The sequence below is a fragment of the Embiotoca jacksoni genome, unplaced genomic scaffold (genome assembly GCF_022577435.1).
Source record: "Embiotoca jacksoni isolate LCO1_2020_lvr unplaced genomic scaffold, fEmbJac1.0.p SCAF_5, whole genome shotgun sequence".
Classification (NCBI taxonomy): domain Eukaryota; kingdom Metazoa; phylum Chordata; class Actinopteri; family Embiotocidae; genus Embiotoca; species Embiotoca jacksoni.
The window spans coordinates 2,555,272-2,579,690 of NW_027185403.1; the positions used below are offsets into that span (position 1 = coordinate 2,555,272).

The following is a 24,419-nucleotide window of genomic DNA, read 5'->3' on the forward strand; positions in this document are numbered from 1 at the left end:
GCCAGCAGGTCAGAATTTCATAAATACAAATAAATCTGCTGGATTGCTTTGTGGCCAAAACAGGATGCGGGTGCTTTTCTTCCAGTGGTAAAACAAAGGTGGAGTTTTTCAAGCTCCAGCACGTATTTAAGCCAATGACTGAAATCCTGACAGTATCTCAGATATCATGCTCATTATCTCAACTACTGTTGGAAAATGTTCACAGTAATTATTAGAACACCTTATTTCAAAGACTTATTCTGCTGCTTTTAAGCAGTTTTAGTGGCCTGCAGCAACAGCTGATCTAATGAATGTAATCTAGGTGTTTTTGTGTCAGACTGCAGCCTGTGTTTAAACAACCAGACACTCAGTCTGGCTGCCAGCTCACAAACATACTCTCTCTCTCTCTCTCTCTCTCCCACTTTCTCCCTGTCCTTCTTACACTTGTTCCGCATATTCCAAAAGAAACTCTTCACCCACCCTTGGCATGTTTGACTTTGAGGTAAACTTTACAATCTCACTGTGAATTAACTCTGCACTTGTACTGCAGCCACGTCCACTAAAAGCCATTAGACACAGTGCAGGTTAGCTCACCGAGACAAATGGAGTTTACAAACTACAAAATGGGGCCAGTTTCTGTGCAACCAGACGAGGTCCTTCTCTCTGGGACAAACTCGGTCAGGTCCGGAGAATTGAAGAGGTGAGCAGAGCTGCTGGCAGTGAAGCTGCAGCTTTATAACAGCCACTCTCACAAAACAGATGTTTTACTCGATTTAGTGAAGGATTTTTTTTTTTATTCTAAAAAAAAAAAGCCAGAATATGCTATTTTTATTGCCAAAACGCCACCATCTTTTCAAATGTGCAGTGATGCCTCAAGCAGGAAACTTGATTTGTTATTTTATTTTACCGCTAAATGAAAACAATCACAAATATTTTGTCTTGATTTTGTTCAGATTGATGAAGCTGAAGCGGATCTTCCTCATCAGTTGAAGATACGAGGTAACAAATTGTGATTTGATCGCTTCAGTACGTGTTTCGACGCAGAATACAACAACAAATTTATCATGTTATTTTTATTTCTCTGTTCGTTTTCCTGTGAAATACAGTGAAATTTTAACCCTCTCGATCCCGGTCTCATAATCAAGTTGTTTTCTATGCTGCAAGTGTTGCTGAACACTTGCTACACAGCTAAGGCTCATGGGAATGTCATCAGTTTTTGTATTTGGTCATCAACGTATAATAAAAGTGTGAACAATGTAAAATTTTGACCTAATGACGGCACCAAATAAACTGTCAGAAACATTACTGTAATTTTAATTCCTCCGGACAGGGCATGGATTTTTAGGAAAATGAATTCAACAGTTATTGAGACACTTGAATCAAAACCGAGAATGTCAACCTCATCGTGGCACGAAAGGAACATTTCAGGGGACCAAGTCGTAAAGATTCAGGTGGGAACCATCAATGTCTGTCCATATGTTTTTGCCAGTTTCTCCAATAAAAGTAACGATACATCACCTACCGGTTCTGCTAGAGGAAAAGCCGGGCGATCACTAAAGTCGTAAGGATTTATCTTGTAGGAACCATAGATATCTAGCCAAAAGACAAAATGTCAACCTAATGGAGATAAAGTCAGTAGTTCACCAAAGACAGGAGAATTGATGGATGTATGTGATCCATTCAGCTGATGTTGAGATATTTTATTCTGGAACAAAGCGGCAGAGCAAATGACAGACCTTGTTTAATATAAGAATATAATATTTACATGTTGAGATTTACTTATTTGGGGAAATTTCCACTTTTATGTATTTAAACGTGTCAAATATGTAGTTGAGCTCAAATTTTCAAAGAGTTTAATTTAAGTGAACAGACTGGTGGCTGCACTGTGTGGAGGTTCATGAGACAGAAGAAAGGTTTGGAACAACTGATTTACAGCTTTCATTGCAGATTTTTTTTTTTGCTTGGAAAATTGGTCCAAACTCTGAGCATCTGTTTTTTTTTTTTTTTTAATTTAAGACAAGTCTGCTAATTAGATTTTCTATTATTCTTCTCTGCACTTTAAATCCAAAGCCAGCAAATTTGATCTTATGTGTTCACGAAAACAAATAAATACAGCTGTTGAGATTTCCCAGCGTCCTTCATGAGGTTCTGGCTAACGATCACAAAAGAAACTTTAAAATATATTGCAAAGTGTTCTTTCTAACACACCACCATCTTTGACCGATACAGACTGACAAATGATGTCATTTTCATCATCTTTTCGAGACAGATTTCTTTTGGCTGAAATCTTATATATTTCTAACCGCTGCCTTCAATTTCTTTCTGTCCAATTCAGTGGAGCTAAACTGATCTAATGGATGAAGACAACGGACGTCTGACTGATTATCAGTCGCTCCGGCTGAAGACTGGAACCGACAGCTCGTCAATATCTTTTAATCCCGAGATCGAAAAGACTTGAGATGGATTCACGCGGCACCGGAGTCCTGCCGTGGCGACGGCGGACATCTCGTCCTCCTGTTTACGACTGTGTGGAACAAAGGAGGAACTGGCACACAGGTGGTATGGGGAGGGGGGGGGCTATTTAGGACACACTCACTGTTGTTTTGCACACTGTTCACGCTGTGGACTCGTGTAAGCTGGCAGCGTGTGACAGATGTACATGTAGACATGAGCACACGCACGCACGCACGCACACGCACACGCACACGCACACACACACACACACACACACACAGGTCCGTGGTGCCTGCGGACAGACATTTCATGGCCGCTGGTTTGACTGATGACAGGAGCTGATTACATCAGTGTGCGGGGCAGCGAGGTGAACACAAACACATGTAGCAGAGGGAGCAGAGCGAACACACACACACACACACACACACACACAAACAAATCCCTCATGATGCCGGATGGTGATGAATGCGGTTCAATCCCGCGCTAAGAGCGTCCCAGGTGGGAGGGGTCAGACCTTCTTCTCAGGGCTATCTCTTACAGGCCAAAGGTTCAGCCCGATGCCATCCCCAGGTACAATGACCGCATTTATTTCATATGCAGGGGTAGAATAGAGCTTAAAATGTCTGCACAGAAACAACGCCATGACTGAAATAGAGGATTCGGGATGGGACTGACACTTAAACTGAAAATAATATATAACACACGAAGCAAAAATGTAGTATGTGACAACAAAACGTGGCTGATTTTGTTTGTAAATCTGTAAAAAGGCTTCTGACATCTACGGTACTCTGTTGTTGAGACTTTCATGACTTTCACTTTTAAAAACTGAAAGGCCAAGTTGTGTTTGTTTTTTTTAGCTTGTTAGTTGCACAAAGGCATCCTGAAGTGTCAGAAAAAAAAAAAGGGAAACGTAAAGAACTAATCGTGCCTTCATTTATATTATTTATTCGTTTATTTAAGAACATCTGACTTCCGAGTTGAGAGTGAACACAGAAAAGTGGCGACTGACCTCGTCAGCATTCATGTAAACCAACCCAGAGAGGAAATGGAGCTCAGGAGGTCGGTATTATTTGTACACTACATTTCTACACGTTTTGACCAACCGTGATGTCACTCATTGGTTTGTGAACGGCTGTCACGAAGCCTCGAGTTTGACTTTTGGGCCGTCTCCATCTCGCCAGCTCGGAGCGGTTTGGAGCCAGAGTTGACCGTATTTGGGGGGAGGAGCGAGAGCTGGATCTGACTGGATCTGACTTGATCTCACGATAAGAATACAGCCTTTTGAGGCTTAATATTTCCTTAATGACAGGAATATTTTCGTTTGGACCACCAGAAAACTTATATAATGGAGGGACTTTAGCTAACAACACTCTAATGACTTGTGGGAAACAAAATGCATCGACTTTATATTTCATGAGCGAAGTTGAATGGGAGTCTACGGAGCCGCAGGCTCTTTGGAGAGGCCCTCGATGGTATTGCAATTGAAGTTATTTCTGAATAAGCCTAATTTTTCAGAACCGGAAGCTACGTCCACGTTTATATACAGTCTGGTTAGGACACTAAGTGAAGTGGCCGCCAAGTTCATTATAGTTTTATAAGTTTTTTTCTTTCATATATTTTAAATCTATTTGAAAAGTAGTTCATAATATCATCATTTTAAGTTTGTTTAGAGTCAGTAAAACGCTAAATCTGGTCAATTCATTCATGACCGTTTGAAACCACATATAATTCAATTAACTAGACTTAAAGGTTCACTTATTTGTCTTTCTGTGCTCGCAGTCGCATCTCACGGTCTTCATTTAAACTTTTGAGTTACATATGTGATTTTAGCAGACAGTTTAGAGCCAATCGGAAACTAGTTTTTCTGTGGCTATGGCAACCAGGCACGAGTCTTGCTCAGAATAATTCAGGTCTCTGGCACAAAAGTGTTGCCTTCACTTGCCCTGAAGTGTGTTAGGTAACCTTTTTTTTTTTTTCTGCAAAACTTCTCATATGTATTTCACTTTTTGAGTCTCAGAGAGACATTAGTTAAAAAAAATCTGTTGTTCAGAACTTCGCCAGTCTTCTCATTCTGTCGTTTTTCTGCGCCCCGCTAGGTTTTCTGTCAGTTATCATCAGTGCAAACATAAACTGGCCAACACAGTCGACCGAAGCGGACGTCATCTCACCCCTATGGTGATGAACACTATGCGGGGTTTTTTTGTATTTTTCCTTGCCCCCCCCCCTACCCCCCTCCCCTTTCCATGTTCTCCGCTTCTCCCTCGCAGGCCACAAGTGTTTGATTCGCTGTCTGGCCGTGCATATTAATGAGAAGGGGACAGCGGGCAGCTTTTTAAAAGAGCTGCTGCCTGCCTCTCCACAGCCAGCGAGAGAGAGAGAGAGACCTAAACGAGGGATTGGAGATTCATCCAAGCGCTCAGGACGCACAGACGGAGTTGCACAATCAGCGCTCCGAAGGGACTCCAAAAGGCAGAAAACCTTCAGCGCTCATCCAGTTCCGCCATCCAGTAGTCACTGCGAGTGGATATTATTTACATCTCGAAAGATCCTCTGTTGTTGTTGTTGTTGTTTTTTTTCTCTTTTTTTTTTTTTTTTTTTTTTTTTTTTTTTTTTTGGCGCATTCACTCGTGTAGAGAGTTTGGAGGGCTTCGGATTTTGAGGAACTTCATAAAAGAACATATTCCTTTCACTGGTGAAGACATGCATCGGTGCACAGCGGTGCTGCTTCTGTTAGTGGTGGCTTTGTACGTCCTGAGCGCAGAAGGTAAAGTTAAACGCGTTGAATTTGTTAATTTTTTTTTTATTTTTTTTTGGGGGGGGGGGGGGGGGGGGGGAATGGGTGGTTTCGCTCTTAAGCTATGGTGATGTAACAGAACAATAAGTGGAAGCTAAAGGGGGGTTCAGGTCTCGTTTGATCTGTTATGTGTGCGTAAAAGGATAAATTAAATGCAAAATTACTCCTTGATTCAGAGGGTTGTTTAAAACAAGAAGTTGCTGCCAAAGATTTCCAAGGCAGCGCAACTCATGACAACAACTTTGCTCTGGTGTCTCAGTGGTGCTTTGGCTTGCAAGTCTATGAACTGACTTCATGTTGACATCACCAATACACCACCTGCTGCATGCATTTTACTCCTCATCTAAAACGCAAAACTTTTGTTTTTCTCTTACTTTGGTATCCGTAAACATTGAGATTTTCTTGAAATTAAACTGGAAGGATGAATAGGCTACAACAACAACAACAACAACAACAAAAAAATCAGATTTCATAATGAGCCGTGTGTTGGCAAACCTCCTCGCACCCTGAACACCCCTCTGGGACTCAGCGTGTGTGCCACCATATGTAGTTGAAATAATTTAAAATCCAATATTCCAAAATGTCAATATTTTCTTTGGTTTAAAGAGGAAAACCTTTTTTCTCTGTTCAAACTTTATTCTCTTGTGTCTGCAACTGTCAAACTTTTGGGAAAAATGTCTGTATTTAGCAGGGGCATTATAACGTTATTATTATGTGTCAGCTCTTTGCTTGAATTTGATCAAATAGCATCATAATATTGGGCAGAACCACAGGAAACTAATACTCATCAACTTATATGCAATAGATTTACATTTATTTTGCTAAATTCTTTGGCATTTACGTTTATAAAATGCCGTTGACATTTGGTTGGAAAGTTGTCCTTTTACCATATTTGTATTCATTTTTGAGTCGTTGTTATTTCTCTTGAGATGTTTTGTGTTTAGAAGCCAGAAAATGGAAGTAAACAAGTAGCTAATTTCAGAAAACAGTAAACAGACATCTCTTTCTGTTTCCCTACATCTAATACATTAACGCCAGTGTTTTCCCAGCTGTCTTGCTGGCCTTTGTTGTCCAGTGTGTCTCAGTGTGCTCGGTGCTGGCTCCTCTGTGGGGCTCGTGACAGATTTAGTGGCCGCCGGTCAGGACGGCTAGCCGGTGATGGATGAAGGAAACCTTGGGACTATTCAGGTCACCACCTCCCGTCACAAATCCACTGACCCAGCAAAACCCATTTCCTCGGCGTTTATTCAGCGGCTTGAAGTCCCAACAGCTGGGAAACTGGGCCGGGAGAAGATGATAGCTGGAAATGAATAAATGTTTAGATGTGTAAGAAGTCTGATTAAATGTGGATTCAAAACAAAGCAGGGCATCAGCTGACCTGCAGAATTTTATAAACTACTAACTAAAAGAGGCATGGAAAGTGAGTTTCGTACAACAGCTGCAGGACAGTTGAAGCCACAGTTTCTCCCTGGACGACTTCGAGCTTGAATTGTATAAAACAGCGAGCCATTTTTCTGCAGTGAGAAATCAACAAGGTGTAAAACTCGTGCTCTGGGAAATTCAAGCCAATTTTTCTCAACTGAGAAGTTTCCATTTTAGTGAAACTGGCAGGATTTGAACTGCACGCCAGTTGCCAGATATAAATATAGGAACAGAAAATACTCACTTGTCGGTGTATAATTCCAAGATAAACTGGGGACTTAGGCACGATTTAAAACCAATTTGCTGACAAATCACAAAGAATTAACTTTTCTGTCAATTTTCGCTGTGTTTGTTTCTTCTTCGCTGGAACTAGTGACCTTAAATCCCCAGCAGTCCACCACATGTCTGTTTTCGGGGGAAAAAAAAAAACAAAAACAAGGGCTTGCAAGAACACACCTCAGTCTTAACGCGTGTGTTTTATTTCCCAACAGCCTACAAGTGCAGGTGCACCAGAAAAGGACCAAAGATCAGATACAAGGATGTGCAGAAGCTGGAGATCAAACCCAAACACCCGTTCTGCCAAGAGAAGATGATATTGTGAGTCATACTTTTTCCTTCTCTTTCAGTGTCGCTCTTCATGTCATTTTATCTGCTAGATCTCTTTTTTCTGTGTCTGCTTTCCCTCTCTCACCTCATGTTCCTCGTCTTTATACTCGTCTTTTTCCTTAATCCCTCGACCTTCTCCTGCCCGTGTCTGTCTATCCTCTTTCGTTTCTTACCTCTCTCTATTCCCCCCTTTTTTCCTCTCTTTCATATCTTATTCTTCCTGTATTTACTGTGAAACGATGTTATACAATCCGCAGATGAGCAGGAGATTTACAACTGTTCCTGTGACATGACTGTACTCCAAAATACCATAAAAAATAATCAGCGGCTGCATGGACATTATCCAAACACCCTGTCGACTATGCTGAATGCACTTGGAAGGATTTACAGTCCGGCAATAAAACTGATGATTTAATCACAACCAAGAGGAAAGGGATGATTAATGAGTTGGAAAGGTGAGGAGGAAGGAAGCCCTGCTTTCCAGAACATTCTGGGATCTTGAAGTACTTTTACAGGACATTATAATTAACTTTCGAGACAAATTCATGCACTACCAACTCTGTTATTACAAAATAAAATCAGGATGGCTGTGTGCAAAGCATGCATGAAGAACAGTGCACCATCATTACGTAATACAATAAATCCAATCCAATCCAATAAATACTAATTCAATACAAATACAATAAACTTACACATGAGTAAGTATTATCTCAGAAGGTCCCTGCAGCCTAGCCTTCAGCCTCACTCACAGGTCTTAGCTTGAGTTATAGAGTATTTGATCCTTTTACCTACTCTCTTTCTTTCTCTCTGCCTCGTGACCTTTGATCCATTAAGTCACAGCTCAAGCACACAGATTTTCATTTTGAGGCATCGGGGAATGCAGCGTGTCCAAATCAAGCCTCCTCTTCTCAAGGCACCCGAACAGACTCTCAAGTAACCCGTGGTGCTTAAATAAATAACCACACTTATATCATGTGCACAATATGTGCTATAGTTCCTCTGGGTTTCAAGCGTTGGCGATCCGGTCTCCCTTCCTGCGTAGCCAAGAAATGTGAGCTGCGATTTCAGCGAGGAATTTATTTGAAGTTTTGTGTCAAAGCTCCGAAGACACAACAGATGGGGAAGTTATGTCAGCCTCCGGGGAGACCGTTTTGTGTTCGAGCCACAAACTCTGCTGCCACCTGCTGCCAAATTACAATATCACACAGAGAGCACAATCTGGGTAACAGCAGGGAGGAAACTGTTTGTGTGGATGTGTGTGTGTTCAACACTGGGGAAATGTCCACTTATATTAGATACAAATATTTATTCTACTATAAATAAAACGTCACTTTTGTTGAAATTAATAAGATTACTTTGATGCCATCCAATCAATTCATGTATCGGTAACTGGCTGTTTGAGAAATACCCTGTTTGTTTGTTTTTAAAGATAATAAATATGTAAAGGGTGGTATAATCATAATTTTTTTTTTTATACTAAAGTCACAAAAAACACAACACAGTTGAAGTAAAAAAAAAAGTTGAAAAAAAAGAAGAAGAGTAACAACATGTTTTTTGTATTAGTGTGTCTATAGATATTACAAAAAAGATATGAGGCCAAGTGATTCTGCTGTCTTTGAAGACATGTAGTCACATCAAGTGCAGGAAATCCAATAAACCCCTCAGAAACATTAGATTTGATTTGATCTGCATCAACTCACAGGTGTGTGTGTGTGTGTGTGTGTGTGTGTGTGTGTGTGTGTGTGTGTGTGTGTGTGTGTGTGTGTGTGTGTGTGTACCCGCCACACAGCCATCATTCAAGGTTGCTCTATTAGCATGAGATGGGGGCCACCAGCCATTGGTGCCCGGTGAAAAATGAGCCCCAGCAGGCTCCGGAAAGCCACAGAAAGAAAAGCGAGTGGGAGAGAAACGAGCAGGAGAGTCGCCTCTCTGGTCGTTTGGTTTACGGCTTTTCAGTTTGGCATTCTGAGCGGCCACTCCTCACACACACAGGCTGGGAGCCCCAAATGTCCCTGTTTCTCCTCATTTCGCCTTGTTTTCCACAATTTTCCCTTCTTGCTCTTTATGTAAGTCCTCTCTTTTATGTAATTTTCAACCTCCGTACCCCAGATAGCTTTTAGAGCCGGTGGCTGTGCTGCAGCTACCCAGGTGAATGTAAATGAGCAGGAACCAAGGCTCAGATTAACACAGTAATTAGGTAAAATTTCACCCCTGCTGAGTAGCCTCGCAGATATGAATCCATTGGCATGCACACGGACACACACACACACACACACACACACACACACACACACACACACACACACACACACACACACACACACACACACATGCTCTCATGTTCTCTTTATTAAGCTCACACACACGCAAAGCTCAGTTCCTCCATAACAAAGCACATAGAGCCATCCAACTAAAGCCTCAATAGCCAAACAAAGTGACAACTGAATGGGCAGGAAAATAGATGCAAAAACTCTTTAATCTTATCCTTATAACGACTGAATGCAGCAGTTGTTTTTTTTTTTTTTTTTTTTTTTTTTTTTTAAAGAGTTGAGTCTTTTCTGTTCCAGTCAAGCCATTAAGCATTCATGGCCTGTTGAGGCTTTGAGTGTGTCTCTGGACAGAGAGGCCCCGTGGCACGGTGGGTGCTATTTTTTTTTTTTTTTTTTTCATTTTTTTTTTTTTTTTTCAACCACCGCATTCCCTTGTTTGGCCTGAATATGCCAAATGCAGGCGGACTGTCCCTACCGTTGCCTTAAGCAGAGGGTTACAGACAGACCAATTGATTCAATGAGCTCAGATGTCACATTTTTAAGTGGCAGCTCCATAATATTGCTCCATTGCCAAGACGCTGGTCAAGCTGTGCAAGCTGATCTTTTATATTTTGAGGGCATTTATCTCTTGAAAAGTTATTGGCAGCAGTGTTGAGCAGCAGCTAAAATTTAGGGCAAAAACATGTCAGCCAGGCTACAACTTGACCGGTCTCTATTCAGAGGAGTCATAATAGCTTTTAAACGCTTGGAAGTAGTTCAAAACTGTGTTTTTATTCTATTCACCTCCACTGAAGTTCATCCAAACTCACATTAAAGTTGGCTCTTATAGTTGATCTAAACTTTTTCACAGTCAAACTTAGAAAACTATTTCACAACGGTTGGAACTTGGGTCCAAAAAGCACAATTTTTTAAAATATTTTTCACACTTAAATGATTTTTTTTTCAGTCATGATATAGTCGCAGCAGATCCTGGTGACGGGTTGTTTGGGTCAGTGTTTGACTTGTGGACCTGTTTTCTTGTAGAAATTCTGTATACACACGTGAGCTCTGTGTTTTGGGGGAACATGCTGACATCGAGCTTTAAAGGCGCTACAGTTTTCAATTAAACAGATGGTGGTGAAAATTCCCTCCGTTTCGTGCCTACATAAGGGTTTAAATATGATTTCCTTTCCGCTTCCTCCCCTCAGTGTGACGATGGAGAACGTGTCTCGGTTCAAGGGGCAGGAATACTGTCTTCATCCCAAACTTCAGAGCACCAAGAATCTGGTCAAATGGTTCCGCATCTGGAAGGACAAGCACAGGTAATATTATCCTCCCGGACGACATCTGATAAAACAGACCAGCTTAAAATTTAAGGTGTAACGATGGCCTGGGGGTTTTGAATTTGTATTTTTTTTTTTTTTAATTTAGTGTATTTTACAATTTTATTAAGTAAATGGTAAAAAATATTTTTAGGCAATAAATGAGAAGAATATGCAGAAAGTATTTATCACAACTTTGTTGTTAAAGAAGGACAAATGTTCTACAAGTATTTTTATACATACTTCAGGTAGCATGCTGTGAGAAAATTACATCAAACCTACAAATGCAATCAACAATTATTTGATTCAAAAAGAATATTGTAGAATTTAGGAAATGCACTTGTTTTCTTTCTGGTGGAAAAAAAATGAAAACTACTCTTGTTTTTGTGTGTTAGATATAACCAGCAGCTGGTTAGCTTAGCTTAGCATGAAGCCTTGAAACAAGGGGAAACAGCTCGCCAGGATCTGTCCAGATGTAACAATATCTTCCTACAAGCACCTCTAAAGCTTCACTATTTCACACGTTACATCGTGTTTGTTTAATATGTGCAACAAAAAAAAAAAAAAAGGGCTTTTTCCATTTTAGTAAGTCGCAAACCTAAAAAGCTGCTACTTGATGATTTCCTATAGACCCTGACTTCCTATCTCACATGCACCCTTTCATGTACCAGCCTCTGTTATCACTGACTGAGTAATAGGCCACATCCTGTGGCTTTTCAGGGATGCTTTATTGATTTGTTTTGTTGAAACGACTCCTCTCACCCTCCCTCCACCATGGGGACGACAGAGCTCTGGGTCAGCCGTGGACAAAGGTCCTTTTGAAAAGGTGGAGATCTCTTGAACAAAAGAACATTTCCCACATTTACATAGTGATTAAAGTCACGGCTCTTCACTTAGCACACGTTTGATCTCGTGCGGAGACGAAAGGGAAGCACCTGGTGGGAAGTCTAAGCAAAATAGGTGACTCAATTCTAGTTTGTTAACTCTAGTTTTGTTCTATTTCTCCCCACAGGGTGTACGAAGCATAAAACCTTGGCTTCCCAGCACACATGGATCAAGTGAGACAAAAAAGAAAAAAGAAAAAAAGACGACAACAACACCACCAGGACTGTTTTTGTGAAGTACAAGACATAATGAAACTGTACTTCTCCCTCTTCTGCCGGAGATCTGTCAAGCACATTAAGAGATATCTATAGTTTGTATATAAGCCGGTGGGCTCGTTTTAGTCGGCCATCAATCTAGTCGCAGTCACTCACCGCTCCAGTCTTTACAACTGTAGTTATATTTGTCAACTAGTGGACGAGAGACACCGCCATCTGTGTTCGAACAGCTGTAGGTTTGTTCAGTTGTTATTTAAAGGGACTTCTCTTTTGCGTTGGCTTCAAAGTGAAGAATGGGTAAGAAAAAGTCAATTCTAAAGAAAACGGGGCAAATCTTCCTTTGGAAAAACACAGTGTAGGTGTTGCGATTATCACGACTCTTTGTTCAGTATGGCGGGTATATATTCGATGCGACGCCAGCATTTAGGATCCGGCTGTAGTCGACACGCGGTGATAAAGGCTCTCCATGAATTAGATTCTCTGTTTTCTTAGAGGAGAATCAGCGTGGTTACATTTAATACAGAAGTTTCTATTGGTCATACAAATTGAGGAGATCCACCACTGTTTGTGTGTGTGGGTGCCTGGGTGTGTGTGTTTGTATGTGTGTGTGTGTGTGTGTATGTGTGTGCGTGTTTGTTTACCATGTCCTAGTATGCTAGTCATGAGTGTCAAACAAACCACGCCGCTCTGCAGCAACCATTTCATAAAGTATGATCTCACTTCACCTGCAGGGTTTTAGATGCAGTAAATAATCCATACAGATCTTTGTGCCATTGCTACGTGTGCTTATTGGAAGTTCGTTCCAAAGCTCGATCATCGAACACACTAAGAAGGCAAAAACTATCTGCAGTTTACATCAACAAAGGATTATCTCGTTATGTATTTTCACGGGTTGAAAGTTTTTTTTTAATTTTTTTTTTTAGCTCCTCCTCTAGAAATAAACGTGTACTGAAGCAACATCTCATACAAAACTGTCTCTATAACCGTTTGAGCTGCTTGAAATGACGTCCTTAAAGGATAAGACTGACAATAAGATGTGTTTTTGTGACACTGTCAACCCCATGACATCCCACGACAGAACCAAAACAAAAGCTTATTTCTCACTTTTTTCGAACCAATTTCCGGCACCTCAAATACTTTGATACTTTAAAAGGTCTGAAGGGAGCTGCAGTATTTCACAGATATTACTCAGACAGGAGTAAATCAGGCATTTTTTGGGGGGAATATTCCCAGGTGGTTGTTGAGTTTTTACAACAGCACGACAATAACTCAAAATAAACCACAATGACCATGTTGACGTAATAAAAGAACCACAACACCCAGTGTTATCATGCATTTCTAATAAAGTATTTGGGCAACAGTAGAGCTCAAAGGCACAGGGGAATCAGATCTATCAGGCTTTGGCTTATTGGTTTTGGTTTGTTTTTGGCATGTGATTTGTTGACAATAAAATTTAAAAAAAAATATGTTGAATATTATCAGATTTATCCTTTAAGATGGGCTACGTGTAATTGTGCTGTTAGGTGATTACGAATTTGACCAGAGTAGGGGGAAGAAAAAAATAAAAAACGTTTTTTATTTTTAACATTAGAAATGAAAGATTTGGCTGAAAACGGCTGCATTCGGAGTTAAAATCACTTCCCACGTACGAAACAACACTCAAAAATGTTTCACATATACGTCAGACGATTCATTTCCGCCGTTACACTTTCCGCCGTCTCCTACATGGGTGATGATACTTTGATGATCTCTCCTCCAGTAGACCTCCATAAACAACACTGTCATTTGTGTTATTATTTTGTACGCTGTCGATACACTTTATGATTACGACTGTTGGGTGAACGTGATTCACACACAAATCGATCTGCATATACACACGAAAACACCACATTTTCTTTACCTTTTGAAGAATGTGCATTACTCTTGTTTTATATCTTATATATATATATATATATATATACATATATATAAAGCAACATTTTGTAAATGGACCAGTATAGCCTATATGTTAGTGAGAATGAATTCACCTTAAGACTTTATAGTGTCATGTATATTGTATTACTGCCGTAGAGTTGTTGGTTTTTTTGCTATTTAAATCTTGGTTTGGTAACAGATATTTGGAGGGTGTGTGTGAGTGTGTTTGGACTGGCCCACCAAACACACCGTTAGCCATTCCACTGAGTGTAAAACAATAAATACAGCAATAAAGTGTCTATAGAGCAGTTCACGTTTGCATTTTCGCTTCATTTGAGTAACTATTGCAATTGAAATTGAAATAAAGATGTGACAGATGTGTAAAAGAAGAAAAGAAAAAAAAGAGGACGCAGACGGAGCTCTTTCAGTCCACCAGGTGGCGGTAGATACCAACTGACGTTCATGGGGTTTGCGCATTTATACATACACAAACTTGATATAGATCAAATATATCACTATTAAAAACTACAAAGGAGGGAAAATGAATACTACTTTTAGAAAAAAATACACGAAACAAAACCAACATTGTAAATGTCAGGTTAAATAAATGCAACCTTAATCTTACAGTCAAACTACAACAAATATTAAAGTTGTTTGAAGACTGTAGGCTTTTGTGTACTTAACAATATGTTAACAAAGTCTCAGGATTATTATTTATCCAACAGATTAATATATGGGAGCACAATATTGTAGTCCTGACATGTGTGTAGATAAGGGGATTAAATAGTGTCATTACCATTCAGCGTTATCCTCATGTTTCTGGAGAGCTTAGGGGTGCTTTGGTGTTTTAACATAATTTCGGACTATGATTGTTACAATATTTATTTAAAAATGCAGCATAAAAATAATAATAACTAAATAGTGAGCTCAATGATGAAGCCATACTGACTTATTAGGTTGCTGTGAAATAACGCGTGGGTGCTGAAATTGTATGTGTTATAATGGAAGAGGAAACCCTGCCAGTAATAAAAAAAATAAATAAATATGGATAACATATATTTTACATTTACGTTAAATTAATACAAAAATAAAGCTTCACAGGCGACTTGCGTATTGAATATTCTGTCTGCGAGGCGGGGTCAGTATTTGGCAGCTGCCTTCCCCGCTGTGTTCGGAGTGAAAGAGGCGGGGTCAGTATTTGGCAGGTTTGTCCCCGGAGGGTGTGTGTGTGTGTGTGTGTGTGTGTGTCTCTCTAAGCAACGACCTGCAAAAAAAAAAAAAAAAAAAAAGAGAAACGAGCAGCCGAGCCGAGCCGAGTCGAGTCAGTCCGAGCAAGAAGAAAAAGAAAACCAGGAACCACATTAAATGTCGAGTATCTTCCCAACGATCCCGACGGTATTTCTACATCGCCAGCAGCTTTGATCATCGTCGAAGTTGTCGTCTTCTCCAACCCTTCTCTCTCTCTCCACCCTCCCACCAAAAAAAAAAAAAAAAAAGAAAAAGGACGTCGGCCACAGAAACCGAAGCAAGAAATTGATGCGTCTGGCTCCGTGATCGCTGCTTGCTTTGACCCGGTAAGACCGCCCCGGGGCGACCCCGCTCCTCGACCCGCTGAGCTCCGTGCTCAAAGCGGTTCTTCTTCTGGTTCCGTCGGGCATCTTTCGGCCGCTAAACTAAAGCGCTAGCCCCGCTAAGCTAACTCCGTCCGACGCCGCGGTTTTTTTTTTTTTTTTTTTTTTTTTTTTTTTGTCTTAATTTTAGTCACTTTTTTTTTTTTTTCTTTTTTTTTTTTTTCATGCGCTTTGTGAATTTTATCTGTCGCGGTCGTATCTGTTCATCGCGCCTCGGTGGTTTATTTTATTTTATTTTATTTTTTTTTTTTTTGCTTTAATGGTTTCTGACTTCATTTGTGGTGCTCACCGGGAGCTAACGGCTAACGGCTAGCAGCGGTTAATGGCAGTTCCATCACATCTGTGGCTCCGGAAAAAAAAAAAAAAAAAACTACCATAAAATACTAAAAGTCGGAAGTTTTTTTTTTTGTTTGTTTGTTTTCTTTCTCTCTGTGGTGCCGCAAGCAAAACCGCTCAGTGCGTGGTGTTTTTGTTGTTGTTGTTTTATTGTTTTGTAGAGATTTAAAAAAAAAAAGACTCCGGTTCTGATGGTTGTTGTTGTTGTTGTGAACAGAACCAGCGTGCAAAGCCCCGTCCGTCTCGGGCTGTCTGTGAGTTCTTGTTCTCCTGAACCGGAGCCCTACTTTCGTTTTCTGTTTCTGGAAAGCTTCACCGCTGACAGATGCTTCCTGCTCGGCTCCATCGAGCTGAATGTGCTGGAATGTTCTGCTGGGTTGTTGTTTTTGTTGTTGTTGTTGTTGTTGTTGTGCCTCGGTTGTTTGTCATTAAGATTTGTTGTTGTTGTTGTTGTTTTTTTGCCTGCCCCGATTCAGATCAAATAGGTTTCGTCATCTGCAAGTAATTCATCTTTATGAATGTCGTTTTATTGATGAGAGGAGCTCTCGTTTATTTCTGGGCTCTCTGAAATCTTGCAGATTGCATAATCGTATCTGGCCATTGCCCTGAATTAGGACGGATTGGATTTGTCTGGCCCATATGGTGTGAGGCGGGCACAAGCACAAGCCACGCTTTACAAAAACCCTACTGCGGGGACGTTATCGCACACACTGACAACATTATTTGGGTCATTTGGGTCAAAAATGAAGCTGTAATTCCTGAAGAAGTTGCATGCAAAGTCAATGTTACGAGATTATAGAGATTTGATTGACAGAAAATCAGCCTGTGGCTTTGCAGCTGCAGACTTTTTTTTTCTTTTTTTTTTTTTTCCAGCAAAAATACCAAACAATATCTTCCAATCATCAAGCTTTCACAATCTGCTGTTGTTCTTTGGTTGTAAATTTTATTTCGTACAGTTACTCGTACAAAATGAGCTGTGTAGATTTCATTGTGGGTTTTTTTGTTTTTTTTCATTTTGTGGATTAAAAATTGCTGATAGAACATAATAGTAAATAATGGAGAAAACCATCATGAGATTAGTTGTTAATTAAAATGATACAATTGCTGCCTGACACTGTTGCCAACATCAACAAGTCGAGGAACGATGATTGCATTTTTAATACCATTGTCTTTGTCTATATTGCATTCGTCAAATCAAAATCACAAACTGAAACAGTATCCGAGTTGAACCTGAGTTTAACTTTAAAAAAAAAACAAAAAAACCTGAAAAATGTACACGTAAAGGAAATTTTAAGTTACTTTTGTAAAATCCTCTTATGCTTCTGTGGTATATTCTTACTTGACAAAGCCTTTATGTTGTCTCTGGCCCTTTAGATATAACAATATACTCATGTGCCATATATTCATACATAGACGTAGAAAATCCCTGATGTAAAAAAATAATACCACAGATAGCAGAAAATACACTTAAGAGTCAAATGTAAAAGAGTTCAAGGTGAGGAAATGTTTCTTTTCGTCTCTATAAGTGTGTTCTTATAAAGTTCCTGATGTTAATATCTCAGAAATATCAACAACACAAATGTTCAATTGCGTCTGCCTTGTGCAAAATCGGTGTTCCTGCTCAGTACTTTTACGTGCAACCGAAACAGTTTGGTTATTGTGTGAGAAACGGCAGGAATGTCTATTGACAGCGCAGAGAGTAAAGGTCAACTTTGTAGGTTTGCTGATGTTGGAAAAATGTTGAAAACTTGTTGAGTCAGCTTGCTGTAATACGCTTTGGATTGATACTGACATCTCTGCATGCGGCTCCCACTATATGAACACTTAGCTAAAACTAAAGTGATCTAATGTGACAATAGAGCAGAAATCGTATTTTCATATATATTGGTTTACATATAAAGTGTCAGAATGGTGAGGAATGAACATTATACATTCTCCAGATTAAAAAGTGGCAAATTAAACCCCAAACACCAAAGATATTCAATTTATTGTCCAAAAAAAGCAGCAAATCCTCACTTGTGAAAGTTGGCAAAAACACGTTATTCAAAAAAAATTACTGATGTCTAGCTAGGTATAATAAATAAATGAAGAAACAAGTGTGTTTGACTGGCTACTAAATAGAGATCCACCATGTCGTTTGGTTCCCTAAAACGCTTTCAAAGACTTGTAAAAACTAAGCGGTACTTAAAAAGAAGATGTTGAGGTAGCTCAATGACAGCGTGATTAAACATGCAATGTCATTTGATTGACTCGAAGGCTTTGCGATGATTAGCGTTCATTCTCCTTCAGTTTGTACGACCCTGAATCTGTAGCCCTTTATGTGAAGAATCTCACGTGTGCACATACCAACAGTGTCAAAACTCTCCAGCCTCCTGCAGATAAGACGAGCACGTAAGACGACCCGTAGTTTTTATATGGAAGGAAAACACACACACACACACACACACACACACACACACACACACACACACACACACACACACAGCAGTGTCATAATCACACCGCTGCCTGCAGTGTGGGACTGTTGTTGTCAGGTCATTGAGTGGTTGTTTTAGCCTCTGTGGATGGTGGCCAAGCCAAATCAAATGCGGTCCAAATCTGTAAAGCTGGTCTCCACACTGCCAGAAATTCACCAGATTTAATCCCAGTCTGCACATGTTAACAACTGTATGTAAAAAAAAAAAAAATATATATATAGGTTTCATAACCTCATTGGTTTAAGCGCCATTTGGTTTTTATAATTGAGCATTTTAGCAATGCTTTGCAGACTACAATAGGATGAACAAAAGTATAAGCTGACATTAGTGGGTTTTAAATAATTTTAAGAATTACTCGAGCGTTTAAATACAATAATGTGAACTGCAAAAGGGATGGAAGATATTCCAGTGTCCAGCAAAAAGCTGTGGAAATCCAGAGCGCTGTCTCCTGCTGTATATTGAGCCAAAACTGGCCCAAAGCAGTTTCATGCAGTGTGGCACTGACCTGGCCCAAAGATCCTGTAAATGGAGATGGTCCATTAGGCGGCTGAAATAACAAGGGCTTCTACGGGAAAAAAATCTTCTTTTATTCATGTGTTGTTATCTTTACCTGCAAATATCAGAGAGAAAAAAAAAAGGCCAACATGGTCAGTTTTACTTTCAGATCCTGTGCTGTCATTTTAAGAAACAACACAGGAAATGGATACAAGTCCTCAAGTTAGTAGATGGCAAACATGTTCATACATGCCCTGTCTGTTCAGGAATGTGTCACAAGAGTAGGGCTGAAATGACTATTTCCTTCACCTAATACTGATGTGCAACTGTCTTGTCTAATTCATTTCAAGCAAGAAATGCAAACATTTGCTGGTTCCTGCTTTTCACGTTTTGAGTATCTGCAGGTTTTGTTTTTCTTCCAAGATCCTCAACTGAATATTTTGGGCTTTTGGACTCTACCAACACGCGCTTGAATCGACGCCGTATACAACTAACAACTAACTGAGAAAACAGAATTCAGACTCGCTGACAATGACAACAATGATTCGTACAAGCATAAGATTGGAATAAGTAAGTTTGTTTAAATTTTCAGTTGATATACATTGAACTCGGATCAGGCCAAAGCAGTGAGATGACATACACCGTGAGCATTTTAAGAGTTATATTTTCCGATTAGAATTATAGAATCGGCCATCCGTTCGATCAAATTCCTAGATTTACCAGGTATTTTAATCCACTGGATCAGCTGCAGAAAGACACCTGGCTACTTTATCTATAACCAGTTTCTCAGTTGAATTCCTACGATCGATCACCGGTGCCCTAAAACGTGACCTCTCATAAGTGAAGCAAATGTCACGATCTGGAATATTCTGGATGTAAGCAGTCGGTTCTTGTGGTCAGTGTGTTGGGTGCAGGAGATGTGAATGCAGGCGTAAAGGACGTAGAGTGCCAAACGATAACGGCGAGACGATTCGGTCGGAGCATCTCTAAAATTGTCCCTTTTTAAACGCACATACAGAGAGCTGTAACTATTGCCATTATTTTCATTGTTTTTTGTTGTTGTTTTTGTTTGGTCTTTGTCGACCCATGTTTGGACAGGTGCAGCCTAAATGATCCGTTGTATTCCCGACCAGCAGTCCACAACCAAGATACATTCAGTTTATTGTCATGTAGGACTAGAGGACCTAGAAAATATTCACATTTAAACGGTTATAATTAGACAATTTTAAAAAGATTTCCTAAAAAAAAAAAAAATTCCTCAAAATTATTGATTGAATATTCAAAACAGTTGGTGATTGATTGTCTGTCGACCTACTAATTTGATCTATCGGGTGACTGAAAATTGTATCGGTATACTTGTACATTTACATTTGCGTTCCTTCTCCGTGTTGTGTTTCAGCAGAGTAATAAGATCCTCGCAGTTGTCGATATCACGTCTTCATTTGCTGCAATGGCGCTGCGCTCACTGGCGAGACCGCTACGTTCTTTAATTTTATTGTAGATTTCATTTGATAGGCGAGCGGCCGCAGCTCGAGTGCAGCAGTTGGCAGATGGAGAGATGCTGCTCTGAGCAGCTGGTTGGGCTGAATTAATCGGGAGGGGGTGAGAACATGCTCTCAGTAGGTTTAAGGGCAGCGCTCTAACTGTACAGCATCTGCTGAATGTGTCAGGCCGTGAGGGAGATTGCACAGCGATGGAAGTCACATGACTGGAAATACAGGCCGACGAACTGTTACAGCCTGAATCTGTAACCCTTGCCATCCTTCTTTTTTTTGTTGTTGTTGTTTTTTGGGGGTTTTTTTTACACGCTGGTTGTGATTAACTTTATGTTGCATTTAAGTCTGTGGTTTTCATGTGATTGGAAAGCCCCGAGTCCTGAATATCTTGTTCCACGGCTTTTTACTACCACCTCTTTTTTTTTTTTTTTCTCTGTGACTATTTGTCTAAAATAATACTTTTGTTTGCCTTCATGCAGCCCTTTGCGTAATTATTATTTTTATTGATTCACTTGTCTAAACATTTGCAAAATTAAATACAAGTCACAAACTACCAGAGCCCAACGGTATTACTTTGAATGTTTTTTTTATCAGACCAACCAGTGACTTTCTTTATTTGAAGTTGTTAGTTTGAACTGTCTGAAATGTACTTCAATTCTTTATAAATTGAGCAACGTTTGTTTACAGCGAGGCATGAAAGGACACATTTGAGAGTGTTTAACTTGTTGCTGTGTATATTTATTTGTATAAACAGTCCTTTTATAACAGGATTGAGGTTCAAAATTGTTAATAACTGACCGTGAACTACTTCCACAGAGATTTTGTTTGTGTTTATCGATTTCAGAAGCCAAATTGAGGTCAGTCCGCCCGTCGGACGGTCAGATATCACTGTCTGGCTGACTACTTTGGGATTCATGCTCACTCGGTGTTCGGTTGGCCGATGCGTTGCGAATACATGGGCTAACAAGTTAATTTGACCTTGACCTCAAAGATGAGCTTTCCTGACTTGAGTTTGGCAGTGGTGCTGCTTGGCTTGGATCAGAGAGCAAAGTAATAAAGTCTGTTTTCTGGCAACAAACCCAGTGATCAAAACCAGCCAACAATTCCCTGGAGCCATTTGGGTCAAGTCATTGCTTACCTAGATGAATTACGATAAAGTAGTGCCTTCTGGGAACGAGGTTCAATCGGTCATCCCTCGCTTTTATGTGGAAACAGACTTCTAAGATACTGGCGCTCTTTGATTTCTTTTTATCTCAACGCATCTGGGGGTAAATGTCACGGCTTACGTGGATGTGCAGGGTGAATACTGTCCAATGCAGTCTTTAGTAGGACCGAGTGTTATGGCTGTTTTTATTATAAAAAAAAAAAAGTATGAATGCGGTTATTTTTTCAAAACTGATATATATCAACATTTAGACAATGCGTAAAATAATCACAAACCAATGCTCTGTCTACGAACAGTAATTTTGGATTATTGCCCACCTGCAGTCTTTCATTTGCATGAAGTCACCAATTGTGGGCTTCTGTTTACACATTTGTTTCTGACATGGAAAGATTTTAAACACGAGACGACGTCTCCAGATAAATTAGTTGCATATCATCACCCCGAAAGCAAATAAATCTCGAGTGGTATGTATTTTCTGAGATTTTTTTTTTGTGGCACAAATGGACAACGTCGTACCTGAAAAAAGATACATGGACTTACATGGATTTTTGCTTCTTCTGTTACTGAAGCAAAACAAAGTGAAAGAAGTTTAGTTCTGGTGTCTTAAACAGCGAATCTAGTATGCCGTGTGTTTTACCGAAAATAAGCATTTGACTGGCGGCAATGGAGCGGCAAATCCTCATTGATTTAAGCTCATTTATCGTCCCCTGTTTAGAGTGAACACAAAACTGCCTAAACTCATAGAATGAAAAAAGAAAAAGCACCGAAAGGCTTAATATCGCATGCATTTCTACACACGAGAACACTTAAAGAAAATATATATATAAAAAAAAAGGGGGGGTAAAAGTAGAGCGACGAAAAGCGTCAGTGAACGTGTCACGTGATGCGAACTGCAACGGCAAATTTGCTTGGTCGCCGTTTGCATGCTCTTCCGTCTCGCTCGCTCGCCAGCTTCCTCTCGCAGCCGGTGTTGTGATGTATTGTTTACACACACGGTGACACGCAGACACGCACAGATTGGAAAGACTGGACTCGTACTATCCAGCGTAAGCTATTAGCTCACCGTCAATTGAGGCTTAGTCAGTCCTCGTGTGATTGAGCAAAGGCTTGTTTATTCTACGGTATTTAACAACGGGCCTGGGATTTGCTCATTGATTCACAGAAGTCTCACTTCCTCATCGCGCTGTCACTGCTTTCATAGAGCTGTCAAGCTGCGCGCAGAGCATAAAGACAATAGAGGGAGAGGGATGCTGCAATAGCAGCAGGCCAGCTGGTAGTTTACAGTGCAGGGTTTGGCAATTTCTATCAATACGAGACGGCGCGAGAGAACGAGGTCACGTTTAAATGCACTTCCTGCGTTGTGTACGTACGTGTTCGTCTTCGCGCCTTCCTTATGGTGCGTGATCGATGACGACGTCTGCGTCGCTGTGATAAAGTACTTGGATCTGTCAGCTATTTAATTTCCTGCATTTACCCCCCAAAAAAACCCCAAAAAAACCAAAAAAAACCTGGTTATTTGATCAGTTTAACAGTTTCTTCCTCAATTTAGCAAAAGATGTACTTTATCACAATAGATAACACTGTGATAATGATAAACACCTTATGCCATAAAGGATTTAAATGATACCGAGGTACTTATTTATTTCCCTCAAACTGAATTTGTCCAGTCCAAACAATTTCAGTGTGAACAAAGCACGAATGTTAAAAAAACAACCCGAGTTCCTTCAGGTGTACAAAGCAACTCAATCTAAACGTTGTTTACAGTATTTCATATTCATCCTCAACCCATTTGTTTGTTTGACACAAGCTGATTATTTGAGTCGTGCAAACTCCACACTGTGGTCTGAAAAACTCTCCTTTCACCAGAAAAACCCGGGTTTATTACTTTAGCCATTAAAGGACGGGTCAGCGTGAGTTTTCAAGCTGAATGTCACCTCTGAAGGCTTAAGAAACAAGGAGCATTACAATGTATGTCCTATAAATAAATAAATAGAAAGATCTATTTACCTTCACAGATTTACTAAAAGGACTCTCATGATAACACGGCAGCACTAAATGTTAGTAACGCGTGCTCAGAATTGCCCGTCTTAGATGTTTCCCTGCGTAGCACATCAACATTGCAAATGAAGTGGTATTTAAACACGGTTACGGGTTTTATTAGAGACCAAACACTCTTAAAAATGGAGCTCTCTGGCAAATTGCGTCGTCCACATGCAAATAAAACGAATGGAGTTCTCCCCAGGTTTTTTTTGTTTTTTTTATGCCATCAAAAGCGTTTCTTTAATAGGAAGGAAAATCGAAGGTTGGTTGTTTGAAGAGTACAACCAAACAAACTACATGCAAATGTCCCGACCCAAATGCGGCTTTCTTTCCACTCCCACAGTTGCCAACACAGAGCGGCACTTGTCTTTCCACCGTAGGCGTTGAAGATTGTTTTTTTGGTTTTTTTTTCTTCACTGTCGCAGCCCCGTCGGCGAAGCAAAAGAATGGACGTTGTGTTACTGTTTCACTCGTGTGGCACATCGGCCCTCGTGAGAAACGTAGTGACATGTGACTTGGAAGGACAGAAAAAAAAAAAAAAAATATATATATATATATATATATATATATATATAGGATAACCTGGAGTATCGGAAAGATCACCAGCTCGGAGAAACGCCTTCCTCCTTTTGGTAAATGCTATTAAGCGGGGCATTTAACCTGTTCGGGTGAAGTGTGTCGTGGCAATTAACCGCTGGCTGCAGAGGGCTTTGGTTGTACTGGGGTGCACTGCACGGTATGCATATGAAGTGTGATGTTACTGAGTGGAACGTTTAAGTGCTCATCATACTAGACATTGAACACAAGTCAGGCAGCAAAACAAAATGATTATTTGAATTATCGATTTATTTATTTTTTGTCTGATTGTTTTTTTGGGGGGGATAAATTTGTCACTTATTTTGTCAGTAAAATATCAGAAAATTCTAAAACTGCAAATTG

The 24,419-nt window shown here is 40.1% G+C and overlaps 2 protein-coding genes and 1 long non-coding RNA gene across 8 annotated transcripts in view; all 3 read left to right on the forward strand.

Moving 5' to 3' along the window:
• LOC138211455 (uncharacterized) overlaps nucleotides 1-2,540 on the forward strand; it is a 42,888-nt gene extending 40,348 nt beyond the window's left edge. For both annotated transcript variants that reach the window (XR_011179341.1, XR_011179340.1), the window contains exons 4-5: nucleotides 933-978; nucleotides 2,315-2,540. This is a non-coding gene — a long non-coding RNA (uncharacterized lncRNA). The remainder of the gene's footprint in view (nucleotides 1-932; nucleotides 979-2,314) is intronic.
• A 2,229-nt stretch (nucleotides 2,541-4,769) lies between these two features.
• On the forward strand, nucleotides 4,770-14,148 carry cxcl14 (chemokine (C-X-C motif) ligand 14). The gene is made up of 4 exons (XM_069171366.1): nucleotides 4,770-5,197; nucleotides 7,141-7,246; nucleotides 10,713-10,826; nucleotides 11,839-14,148. Exons 1-4 carry the CDS (start codon nucleotides 5,134-5,136, stop codon nucleotides 11,852-11,854), a joined length of 300 nt encoding a protein of 99 aa, XP_069027467.1. The 5' UTR covers nucleotides 4,770-5,133; the 3' UTR covers nucleotides 11,855-14,148.
• Nucleotides 14,149-15,039: 891 nt separating this feature from the next.
• fam13b (family with sequence similarity 13 member B) overlaps nucleotides 15,040-24,419 on the forward strand; it is a 69,871-nt gene continuing 60,491 nt past the window's right edge. For all 5 annotated transcript variants that reach the window (XM_069171361.1, XM_069171365.1, XM_069171364.1 and 2 more), the window contains exon 1: nucleotides 15,040-15,414. The gene's annotated coding sequence lies outside the window, so the exon portion shown is untranslated. The remainder of the gene's footprint in view (nucleotides 15,415-24,419) is intronic.